The 12,434-nt window shown below is 41.1% G+C and overlaps 1 protein-coding gene across 2 annotated transcripts in view; it reads right to left on the reverse strand.

The window, feature by feature from the left end:
• Window positions 1-12,434, reverse strand: part of RIMS4 (regulating synaptic membrane exocytosis 4) — a 143,518-nt gene that overhangs the window by 22,482 nt on the left and 108,602 nt on the right. For both annotated transcript variants that reach the window (XM_072111657.1, XM_072111658.1), the window contains 2 exons: window positions 2,577-2,689; window positions 1,428-1,529 (listed from right to left, as the gene is read on the reverse strand). In XM_072111657.1, the coding sequence (XP_071967758.1) occupies window positions 1,428-1,529; window positions 2,577-2,689 (215 nt within the window). The remainder of the gene's footprint in view (window positions 1-1,427; window positions 1,530-2,576; window positions 2,690-12,434) is intronic.

A 12,434-nucleotide genomic window follows, 5' to 3' on the forward strand; every position in this document is an offset into this window, starting at 1 on the left:
GATCAGCTAGATAAAGGTTGGGATGCTCCAACAGGTAGTGGGGACAGAATTAGTGTAAGGGACCTGCTGACGGGTGCCCTTTAAACCCGTAGTGTTTATATTGAGCTAAACAGCTGATTGTCAGCCCCCACCGATTAGATACTATTGTTATACCTTACATATAAGTAATCAAAGTCAATTCCTGGATAGAGATGAGCAGACCCAAATTTTTACAGCCATGCCTAGTTGCTAGGGGCATAAAGCTGCTGGACTGGCTACTCTGTAGCCCAGTGGTGGCGAACCTATGGCACAGGTGCCAGAGGTGGCACTCGGAGCACTCTCTGTGGGCACACAGGCCATCACCCCAGCACAGAGTTTCCAGACAGGACTCAAAACCTCCTCCTGCAGTCCCTGGCCACCCAGGACATGCTGTGATCAGGGCTAAAGCTACACATCCTTAGCTGCCTGGAACTACATGAGAGGCAAGGAGGTGCAGGCAAGTATGCATTATTATTAAAGCTCCTGTCCTAGGCCCCACAATTCTTGCTGTTCAGGGGACCCTGGAAGGAAGCTACCATGATAAATGGAATTTCTCCTTTGTTTTGGTGCCCTCTGGACGCTGCTACAATTAAAAGCCTTGACAAAATAGGTAGCAACATGTTACAACTTAAATTGCACTTTGCAAAATGTTGGCACTTTGCATTTTGCACTTTGCAAGTAGGTTTGGTTCTAGTTTGGGCACTCGGTCTCTAAAAGGTTCGCCATCACTGCTGTAGCCCAACAAGCAACAGGTCCCGCTTAGGCAGAGCTGCTGAACGGAGGACCCCGGACCTGAAGTTCGACTCCACTCATCTCTTTTTCTTTAATGCTACTATTATTTTTTTGGGAGGGATTTTAGACATAACAGACCCTTTTAAGTAATAAATTATACTTCTGTTTAAATTCAGAATTTGAGAACTAAACTTCTGCATTCCCTTTTGGAATCTTTGTTTGTGGACGATCATATGTTTTAGGGTTATTTGACATTTTTGGAAACATCCTATTAAATGAAATTAATGGTTCTGGTGGTATCATAAAAGAGTTGTTATCCCCATGTGTTTTTTCGGTGAAGGTTTGCTTGCTGATATGATTTGGACTTCCATGAGGTGCTTGCTGCGCTCTTCTATCATATCACATATATCAATTGTGATTTCACTCTCTATCATAAAAAATCTCTAGTACTTTAACTGTCGACCTGACTTTCTTGTCCTCTCTCATTCTCTTTATTGTTTTCAATGCATGGTTTAAGCATTGATAATAAAGTTTTATATTTGATCATTGTTATTTAATTTTTCGTAGGGTATTGCTATAAAAAAACATAACTTTTCATATTTTGGTCAATGCATAGTTATAGTATATGGATTTGTGATAATTATGTTGGATGAGTAATACCGTGCAGGAAAATATACCTGGTGGTGTTCTGGAACCGGCTTTTGCTGTCAAACCTCTAGCCTGAATGATTTCTACTTCAAGTTGTCCATTCCTCTCCAGAAGACCAACTTCAACGTCCCCTAATAAAAAATAATATACAGTACAGTATACAGTTAAGTATAGAATATTAAAGGTTACCGTATATTCTCGAATATATGCCGACCCGAGCATAAGCCGAGACCCCTAATTTTACCACAAAAACTGGGAAAACCTATTGACTCGAGTATAAGCCGAGGGTGGGAAATGCATTGGTCACAGCCTCCCCAGTATATAGCCTGCCAGCCCCTGCCCCAGTCTATATAGCCTGCCAGCCCCTGCCCCAGTGTATATAGCCTGCCAGCCCCTGCCCCAGTGTATATAGCCACCCTCCCCCCGTCGTGCAGCACAACAATACCATAGCAGCGGATGGATTGCACAGAAGATCTACGGGGGGCCGCCGGAAAGGTGAGTTTTGATTTATTTATTTTTTTGACTCGGGTATAAACTAGGCTTATACTCGAATATATAAGGTATATCCCGTACAGTCTTATTGGTTTGGTGATCTTTCTTTAATTGACTGCAATGCTGAAATCCCTCACTGGCCTCAATGTTCTTATAATATGCACCAATGAGGCCAGTGAATAACTTGCATGAGACGTGGAGGTCATGTAAATTAGTCATCATCTTCCATGTAAATAAAGTTCAATGAAGACTGAAGCGATACCACTGTCATAGTGGCACCAGAGAAGTGAGAGGTTTAACAAGAACTAATCCTTTAATATTTATGATCATCCTTCTCCTTAGGTAGATGTGTACCCATATTGTCACTGACTTCTGTGTACACACAAAATATTAGTCTTCATTTGAGTACCACCAAGTACCTTCAGAACCTTCAATTTTTATATTGTTTTCATAATGGTGGACATAGAAAATGAAAGCTCTCTTGGTGAATGATGGCCATATAGATGGATTCGAATATTCTGCAAGCATCTTAGAGAAGCCTCTAGAGAACAATACATACTGGCCCTGTGGACCAGCAGATGGTTATGTCAAGATGGTCATCTTGTTCAAGTATCTTGTACTTAGGAGTAATTGGGCAATGGATGAAAGAAAGTTGTCAGTCGCTGTGGGATCATCATGTCACTTACCCATGGAAGTGGTTGCTAGCGTTTGACGGCCAACAAACTGCGCCGGACCCATTCCAGAAAGGAAGTCACTAAACTGTCCATCAGATGCCAGGCACATTCCACTGTAGTTCAAGCTGCAGGTTATAAGATACAAGACTTTCAGTGATTGGAGCTATACATTCTGCTATACATTTACTGGGCTCCATCCTGAGGAGCTCTGAATCCATAAACTAAGAAGACATCACTGACTTTGATGGGGTAAATGGATGCAGTGCATGACTGGTATAGATAGGGACACAAAGGGATATCACTTATTTATGCACAATAACAATATATCTACATGGCACAAATTTGTTCTAGAATTTTCTGTGACTGATAGCATTATTATAAGAAATCCATTAAGGAAGAAGAGCGCTGTCCAAACAGTCCATTTAATGTGAGTTCAGCCTTATGTCAAGGTATAGAAAAAATCTTTCTAACGTGTGAAAAATTATAAACAATAAACAATATATATATATATATATATATATATATATATATATATATATATATATATTCTTTATCCTACTTTATGTAAAGTGTAACTAAACTCTTGAAGCTATTTTTTGTTCCTACAGAAATGAATCGAGTAGGTGTTAACAGTAAACCATGTGATATACATTAAGTAAAGCAGCTGCTCTTTGCCATTTTCTGCTCCTTCTTTCTCCTGCAGTGAGCAGTGTATCTGAAGTTCAGTACTAAAATTAAAGATAAGAAAAGCAGGCAAAAGATTAAATTAGAGTTAGCTCTGAAAGGAGAGTAGACTATTCAGAGAATTCCACTAAAGAGTTAAAGGGGTTTGCCCATGAAAGAAAAATCTCTTTATCAGGCTGATCTCTCAGCTGTCAGTGAATAAAGGACAGAAAGTTGATTTACACAAACTGCTTAAATAAGGGAGAAAGACAGAAGAAAAAGAAGGACATGGGAACAGATTTCTTTAATAAAGTACATTACAAAGTTTACTTTCCTCATCTACACTTTTTATTTAGGCAGTTTTGTTAACAGTTTAGCGAGATTTTAACTTTTTGTGGTATCATGTAATGGATATAAAAATAAATAATAATATGGTAGTGTCCATATTAGCATCTAGAGGGCATAATAACAGGTACTCACTACCTGATATGTAGAACCAGAGGTTGCATTAACGCCTATACATGTGCCACTGATGCTTGTACAGACAGTTTTACTCCTTACAAAAGAGTCTCAGTAGAGGCCTAATTTCATATAACAAAAAATACCATAGAAAAGGCCAAAGAATACACCATCCCTGATCAGAATCAAATACAAATTGGTGAGGGCATATAAAATATAACTTTTAATATTCAATTTAAAAGATGCTAACAAAAACTATCACAAGTGGTAAGATAAACAATGCTGACCACGGTCTGATTATTGGTAGGTCTAGGGGATACATTGACCATTACAATATGATGCAAACACAAACAGCACAAGGTATATAAACTCAGATTGTTGTAAGGTGAATGTAGACAACCTGTAGAGAGGAAATATCCTAGTGCAAACACATACAGCATCAAATCTATAGACTCAAGATGGGGAAATACAATGTAAGATAGAAAATCGTAAAGATCTCACCCATCCCGTGGTAGGACAAGACGAAGGTAGGTAGATGTTGGGTCACAGGCACATCATGGTCAGAAGAAGATAAATGCACTGCCCCTAGTTGACCCTCTACTACACTCGCCCTATACACCCAAGCATAGCTCCTGTCCTGACAAGGACAGTCCCAGGTTATCCCTAGTTGTAGAATAACCCTATTAAGCCCTATGGGTACTAGAATCCACAGCGTTCCCGATGCGTTTCCAGTGCCACAAACAGTGGAACTTTCCTCAGGGGAAGAGAAATTTTAGTTCATAGTCCTGCTGCAAGATAACCGACAGTGGTCAGCAATCATGGATTGGCAATGGCCCAGTCCATTCCTGTAGCAACCGTCTATTACACAGTGAGGATATTTAAGGCTATTTTGTGGTTAGGTCACCACCCACAAGCTGTACAAACCTCATTGTTATTGGTCCAAACGACCCTATACATAATTAATCCAATAGTGACCCGTCAGTGGTACACAAGATCACACCTAATTGGATGCGATGAAAATCATGTGATAGTTGGGGCCAGGCAGTGCAAATCTGTCATGGGGTAACTGTTTACCTGTCCACGTGTACCGCCATCTTCTCTCTCCGGCGTCTCCTCGTGTTGATGGACAGAGAAACTCGTACTTCCGGTTCGGCTGTCACTACAGGAATGGACTGGGCCATTGCCGATCCATGATTGCTGACCACTGTCGGTTATCTTGCAGCAGGACTATGAACTAAAATTTCTCTTCCCCTGAGGAAAGTTCCACTGTTTGTGGCACTGGAAACGCGTCGGGAACGCTGTGGATTCTAGTACCCATAGGGCTTAATAGGGTTATTCTACAACTAGGGATAACCTGGGACTGTCCTTGTCAGGACAGGAGCTATGCTTGGGTGTATAGGGTGAGTGTAGTAGAGGGTCAACTAGGGGCAGTGCATTTATCTTCTTCTGACCATGATGTGCCTGTGACCCAACATCTACCTACCTTCGTCTTGTCCTACCACGGGATGGGTGAGATCTTTACGATTTTCTATCTTACATTGTATTTCCCCATCTTGAGTCTATAGATTTGATGCTGTATGTGTTTGCACTAGGATATTTCCTCTCTACAGGTTGTTTACATTCACCTTACAACAATCTGAGTTTATATACCTTGTGCTGTTTGTGTTTGCATCATATTGTGATGGTCATTGTATCCCCTAGACCTACCAATAATCAGACCGTGGTAAGCATTGTTTATCTTACCACTTGTGATAGTTTTTGTTAGCATCTTTTAAATTGAATATTAAAAGTTATATTTTATATGCCCTCACCAATTTGTATTTGATACTCCTTACAAAAGTATCATGAATCCAAGGATGAATGTGGCTATTCTCTTTTGTATCAAACTTTGATGCAGATTAAACATTGAATATGAACCAGGGCATTGAGGCTTCTGTCTATACTCTGGAGCATTTACATACAAAGACAAGTGGCTCCAGAGCAGCAGCTCTCTCTTTCTCTCTCTCTCTCTCTCTGCTCCCCCTCCCTTTCCAGACTCCTGTACAATAGACGGGACGGAGGGAGTGGTAGGGGATGTGCAAGTGGATTTTCTTCTCTCTATTTACTGTAACTTGTACCTTCTATGATGCATTTTCCTTCTGCTGCAAAACATGTAAGCATCAAGTGTGTAAATATGTAGTGTGATGTATATTTTGTGATGTACAAATGCACATAAATATTTTATTTGCACTATATTTTCATACACCTTTATAAGGCTGCTTTCAGGTGTGTTTGCCTATCCTGGACCGGGCCAATTCTATAACAGTGCCAAGTACCAAACTGTCTTGACCTATCTGGGTCTGGAAGACTAAACATACGGTAGATTGTTTTTGAGGTACTCAAGTTTAACGCCATCATAGAAGTCCATATAAATGTACAGAGGTAAAAGGCTGAAACTTAGGGACTAGTTAGTTTATACTTGCTGGCAGGGTCGTCGCCAGTGCTGCTCATACCTTGGGCAAGTGTTGGGGCCCAGAGCTTCTGTGGGGTCCACATAAGGTTGGACATAAGGAATCCATGGGGGTGAGGGGGGCTGTATCTAATGAATCCATTAGGTGTGAGGGGGCCCTTATATAAAAAAAAAAAAACCTATGAGGGGGCTGTTTGGTATGATAAACTAGGGAATCTTTTAGAACACTAGAGTTCACTGCAAAGGGGCCCACTGAGGAGCTGACACTGCTTGTTGGAGTAGCAATTTTTCACAGTGGTTACCTACCTGCTGTGCTACAATTATGCTTTATACAACTTTTACCACTGTAAATGTTCCAGTGTAAGAAATCCCCCTCAGTGTCCCCTACACAAAACCAAACCAAATTCTGCCTTAGCAAGCATATTTAAGGTACAGAAACGGCGGTTCTTACAACTAAAAAAAAAAAAAATTAGAAAGAAAACCCAAATGACTTTAATTTAAAAAGATTGTTTCATCATTAAAATGAAGGTTAGAAACAAGATCACGCTTTTCTTTGCTCTGCAATTTAATTTGTATAGAAATAGAGAAGAAGAAAGTGCATCATTTGTAACAATTAGTGAGATGGTAAAAATACAATCAGCTGATTCAATTAGGGGAAAGGGCAGCGGGACAATTTGCTGCGGCAGCCTTTCCTCTAAGATTATTGTGTGCATCAATTTCTATATATTAAACTGACTTCATTCTCATCTGTTCTATGAGAGAAAAAGTTGCGACCAGTCATTGTGCGATTAATGAGCTTCTCTTGGTTAGAAAATATTTGTAATGGTTGACTATAAAATGTACAATACAGAAATTATACTAAACCCTTTTTGTCTCTATCACCTCCAATTACAGACAGTCTTTGATCAGGAAATGTAACAGTATGGTCTGAACAGTAGCCGATGGGATGGATGTAACCCACTGATGGGATGTGATGATTGCTCTATTATTCACAGCATGATTAAAGGAGCATTGAATTAGATAAGGCAGAACTTCACATCAGTCATGCAATGGTTTACTCCATGTGAATGTCAAACAATGTAGTTTTTGGTTTCTTAGTTTTAGGCTAATCCAGTCCAAAAATATAGCGAGAGAATTATCAGTTCTTCAGTTTTCTAGCGTAAAAGCACTGAAATAATCACTATTTTTTGGCTGCACCACTTCCACGCCATTTGGGCTTGGAGAGGGTCTGTAGTTGACTGGAATGGGGCGTTCCCTGCCCCGCGCATGCGCACTTTCTAAAAATCTGGGGTTTTAGTACGGAGCTGGCATAGTGTTGCCAAACATTGCAGCCACCCAATGGATGCATCAAGAGGACTAAGCCACTTGATGTATTGCCCCAAACAGGGGGTGTGGCCCATGAGAGCTGACTTATAATAAATTCCCCCATAGTTCGTGTGTACGGCAGGCTGCATATGTGATCTTAGTAGTAAATGCCTACAACAGCATTTCCAAACGTACCAAAAAAATTGCACCATTTTTTAACTTTGCATTGCATATCCCCCTTTTAACCGATGAAGCATGAAAAGTCCATGTTGATTATTTGCTGATGATTTTTCATGGGTTCATGACAAACCCTAAGTGACTTCCTAATTAATGATATGCCCCCTAGTTTCTGATTGAACCTGTAGTCCTTGTTGTAGCAGTGAATCCTGGGGTGGTGGATTGGTGGAGGTGCATCATCATTGGTTTTGTTTTAGTCTTCTTTGATCTCCTTTTCTGAAATGATGATTATACTAGTGCTACTTAGGGTTGGTTGTTCCTGTCCTTGTCCCCGTTCCCACTTCTGCGTTGATCTACTGTTGTGACCCTGGACCTGACCGTGACGTTGCTCCTGTTCTGCCAGCCTTGATATCCTGCTTTGTTCCATACTCTGCACCTCTGTGGCCTGCCCTGAACTTCTTCCTGCTTCTGACTGCGAGACTGTCTGCCGTACTTGTACCTCGACCTTAGCTGCCACCGCGGGCTAGTCGCACCTGTTGAACGGCCTGGTGGCACTACGCTGCAGCAAGACCATCCTGCTTTGCAGCGGGCTCTGGTGAAGACCAGGTGCCACTTAGATTACGGGCCTAAGTGTCATCTCCTGTGGTGGTCAAGGGAGTTCACTGACCCCGAGTCCTGACAACTAGTTTGGTTCTATGGAGTTGATGTCAATCATATTTGGACCATGTCCATTCCTGGTCCTGCGTGACTAATCTGCATGTGCCTCTCCTGTAGCACATTTGTCTCTCAATGATCTCTCATTGCATCATGAGTGAACAAAAATGTTTCATTCTTCTGAAGTGCTGCTTCCTTAGAGTTTTACACTGTACAGAGGAGTCCAGTCTAGCATAAAAATGTAGGCTTTCAACTGCTATGAAGATGTGTTATCAGAGTAATGAGCAATGAATCAAAGATGGTATAAATACAGAGATTTACTTTGAAGGCTAACAAACCTTTAAACGAATATTGAAAAAAATGAAAAATGCATTCAAATATAACACACTCTGTAATCAAAGTGTTTCTCCAATTACATGGTCTCTGTAATGATCCCTCCCTTTCTGATAAATGGGCTTTCACTCAGAAATCTCATTGTCATTGAATTTTGTGTTAATCAAGACGGATAAAAGCTTAACAGGATTGTGTGGAGGTTGAAAAACATGGCTGCTTTCTTACAAAAGCAGCTCCTCACCTACACATGAGTAGTGTGTAGTATTTCAACTACGTTATAAGGTCATCTCCATACAGGTGATCTGTAATATTGGCACAAACAATAATCAAGAGATTAGCTGTTTTTGGAAGAAAGCAATCTCTGTGATAACTTGTAAGATTACAGAGAAGTCCAATAGAGATGGAGGGGGAGGATTGTCACAATAGCTAGGTCTCTTCCAAGCAGCTCAAGGGTAACTAAAAGTCTCACATAGAGTGTGCAGAGAGGAAAACTAATTAAAAATGTAGGCTACAAGATGTCATATAATGTCCACAAACAGTGTCACATGGTTCACTTTAACTTGTACTTTGAATACACAATAGAGCCTCACACATACCCCTAATGTGGACCTTCCATTCCTGATGAATACTATTTACTTGATTTACTTCTAGGCTGTAATTACATTGAACCACATAGCGATGCATTGTATGTGGCCTTTAATTATACTGTACATACTGTATGACCGTATGGATAGAGCTATAGGATTGGTACAGTATTGCTTTTCCCAGAAATGTATAATAACCACACACATCACCTGGCTGCACATACATCACAAACATTGACTAATGGTGGTAGCAATTGGAGAAGGAGGAATGAATCATGAAGGCTACACAATTTACAGCTAACTGGGAATATGGCTGACACTGATACATGATGATGAACAGACAAACAGTAAGCAATAAAAATCCATCATAACACGTAGAACAATAAAGATGCCCAGTTATATGTTGCTTAGAGTATCAGTAGCAAAAGGGAAATATTATTCAAGAAGAAACAATGATGTGATAAGATTGTAGGTTTGGAGATTCAGCTCTATAATTATTTCATGGGTTTTCAGTATCACAGTGATCATGGAGGAAATGCTTGTTCCATGTGCCTGAGCTGTAGGCTATAAACCAGTCCATAGTATATAAGGTAGCAGCTGTTGTATACATTACCATCTGATAATCCACAATGAATGAGTCTACGGCAGTCTCAGAATATTGAATTTTCCCAACAATATGGCTGCCATATGCTTACCCAGGTCCGTTACTACTCCCACATATCATGTTAATTGATGCTACCGAAAACTTATAGTTTATATTCTACCGACTGTTAGGATTCCATAGAACACATGAAGCTTCATTCACATGATGTGGGGATTTTTCCCCAATTTTGTAAAACAAAATAAAGGAAAATGTGACACACTGTGAATACAACACACGAAACTGCCATTGCTCTGGTAATACAGAAAACCATCAAACCAGTGTGAACAATACAGTAGATTGTACGGATGAATGTGTAAAAAACATATGTACACACTATCCACAGCATGAACAATCCATGAGGTCAAATCCTATGGAGTCAATTCTAAGTTTCATATTATATATTAAGATTAGAGATGAGCGAGCACTAAAATGCTCGGGTACTCGTTATTCGAGACGAACTTTTCCCGATGCTCGAGTGCTCGTCTCGAATAACGAGCCCCATTGAAGTCAATGGGAGACTCGAGCATTTTTCAAGGGGACCAAGGCTCTGCACAGGGAAGCTTGGCCAAACACCTGGGAACCTCAGAAAAGGATGGAAACACCACGGAAATGGACAGGAAACAGCAGGGGCAGCATGCATGGATGCCTCTGAGGCTGCTTAATCGCACCATTATGCCAAAATTATGGGCAACAGCATGGCCATGACAGAGTGACAGAATGAAGCTAGATAGCATCTAAAACATCCAATAATTGACCCTGACACTATAGGGGACGGCATGCAGAGGCAGCGGCAGCAGGCTAGAGAGTGTCATGGCGACATACCCTAAATGGACTCAGGCTTCAAACCAATGGGTGGCAGAGAGGAACCAAAGGAGGTGAGCAAGAAGCGCTCAAATAATATCGGTACATGATAAAAGTTTGCCAGTATATTTTGTGGATTACACAGCAGGGTGGCGACAAAGTTAACATGGAAGCCATGAAAACAACCCAAAATTCTGCCTGACACAGCTCGTTTGATAAGGGGACCATGTATGGAGGCAGTGAACTAGTAGTAGATTAAAGGTGCTGCAGTTAAAACTATGTTAGTTGGATCTTGGCATGGAGCTGGCGCTCCGCTGCCAGGCGAGCTTTCGCCAATCCAAGCCCCTGTCTCTAGGCTACTCCCCAAACAGCACTTCTAAGAACCTTTTGTATAAGATCAAGTGTAGTAGCGTTCTTATAAGTTTAGGATATGGCGGGTGAGGGGAATGTAAACAGATGCGCAAGAAGCGCTGAAATAATATCGGTAAATGATAAAAGTTTGCCAGTATTTTTTGTGGATTACACAGCAGGGTGGCGACAAAGTTAACAAGTTTGTTGTGGAAGCCATGAAAACAACCCAAAATTCTGCCTGACACAGCTCGTTTGATAAGGGGACCATGTATGCTTACAGTTCATGCCAGTCGCTGCACTGGCTGCCAGTCTCCTTTCGAATAGTTTAAAATAATAACCCTCATCCATAAAGCTCTGTATAATGCTGCACCCCCCTACCTCTCCTCTCTTATCTCAGTCTATCGCCCAACCCGTGCTCTTAGATCCGCCAGTGATCTTAGATTAACCTCTACCCTAGTGCGGACCTCCCACTCGCGTCTCCAAGACTTCTCTAGAGCTGCACCAATTCTATGGAATGCTCTGCCCTGGACTATCAGACTAATACCTAACCTCCAAAGTTTCAAACGTGCTCTTAAAACCCATTTCTTTAGGCAAGCCTATAACACTCATTAACTGCATGAAGTTTTAACTCTTCTACTAACCCGTCCTGTGTCGTCCTCCCATCTGTTATCCAGCAACCAACAGGCACCAGACTTCTCTACAGTCCCATTCACCCTGGACCTGGTATATAAGATGACGGCTGAGTGGTTCAAGCGACAGCAATTCCATTTATTATATTTTGTTCTATTCCCTAAGAAGAATGGCTTGACCATTAAATATTCTTTTACCTCGTGTTACCCCATCATCTTCATAAACCGTAAGCTCTGGCGAGCAGGGACCTCACTCCTGTTGTTCCATACAAATGTTGTGCTCTGTTACATTACATTTGTATTTGTTTCCTATGATTTGTAAAGCGCTACGGAATATGATGGCGCTATATAAATAAAGATTATTATTATTATTATGGAGGCAGTGAACTAGTAGTAGATTAAAGGTGCTGCAGTTAAAACTATGTTAGTTGGAACTTGGGATGGAGCTGGCGCTCCGCAGCCAGGCGAGCTTTCGCCAATCCAAGCCCCTGTCTCTAGGCTACTCCCCAAACAGCACTTCTAAGAACCTTTTGTATAAGATCAAGTGTAGTAGCGTTCTTATAAGTTTGGGATATGGCGGGTGAGGGGAATGTAAACAGATGCGCAAGAAGCGCTGAAATAATATTGGTAAATGATAAAAGTTTATTAGTATATTTTGTGGATAACACAGCTGGGTGGCGACAAAGTTAACAACTTTGATGTGGAATCCATGAAAACAACCCAAATTTCTGCCTGACACACCTCGTTTGATAAAGGGACGATGTATGGAGGCAGCTATATGGACGACTTTTGGAGGTAGCAATGGAGACAACGTGTGGAGGC

The sequence above is a fragment of the Engystomops pustulosus genome, chromosome 6 (assembly GCF_040894005.1).
Source record: "Engystomops pustulosus chromosome 6, aEngPut4.maternal, whole genome shotgun sequence".
NCBI classification, from domain to species: domain Eukaryota; kingdom Metazoa; phylum Chordata; class Amphibia; order Anura; family Leptodactylidae; genus Engystomops; species Engystomops pustulosus.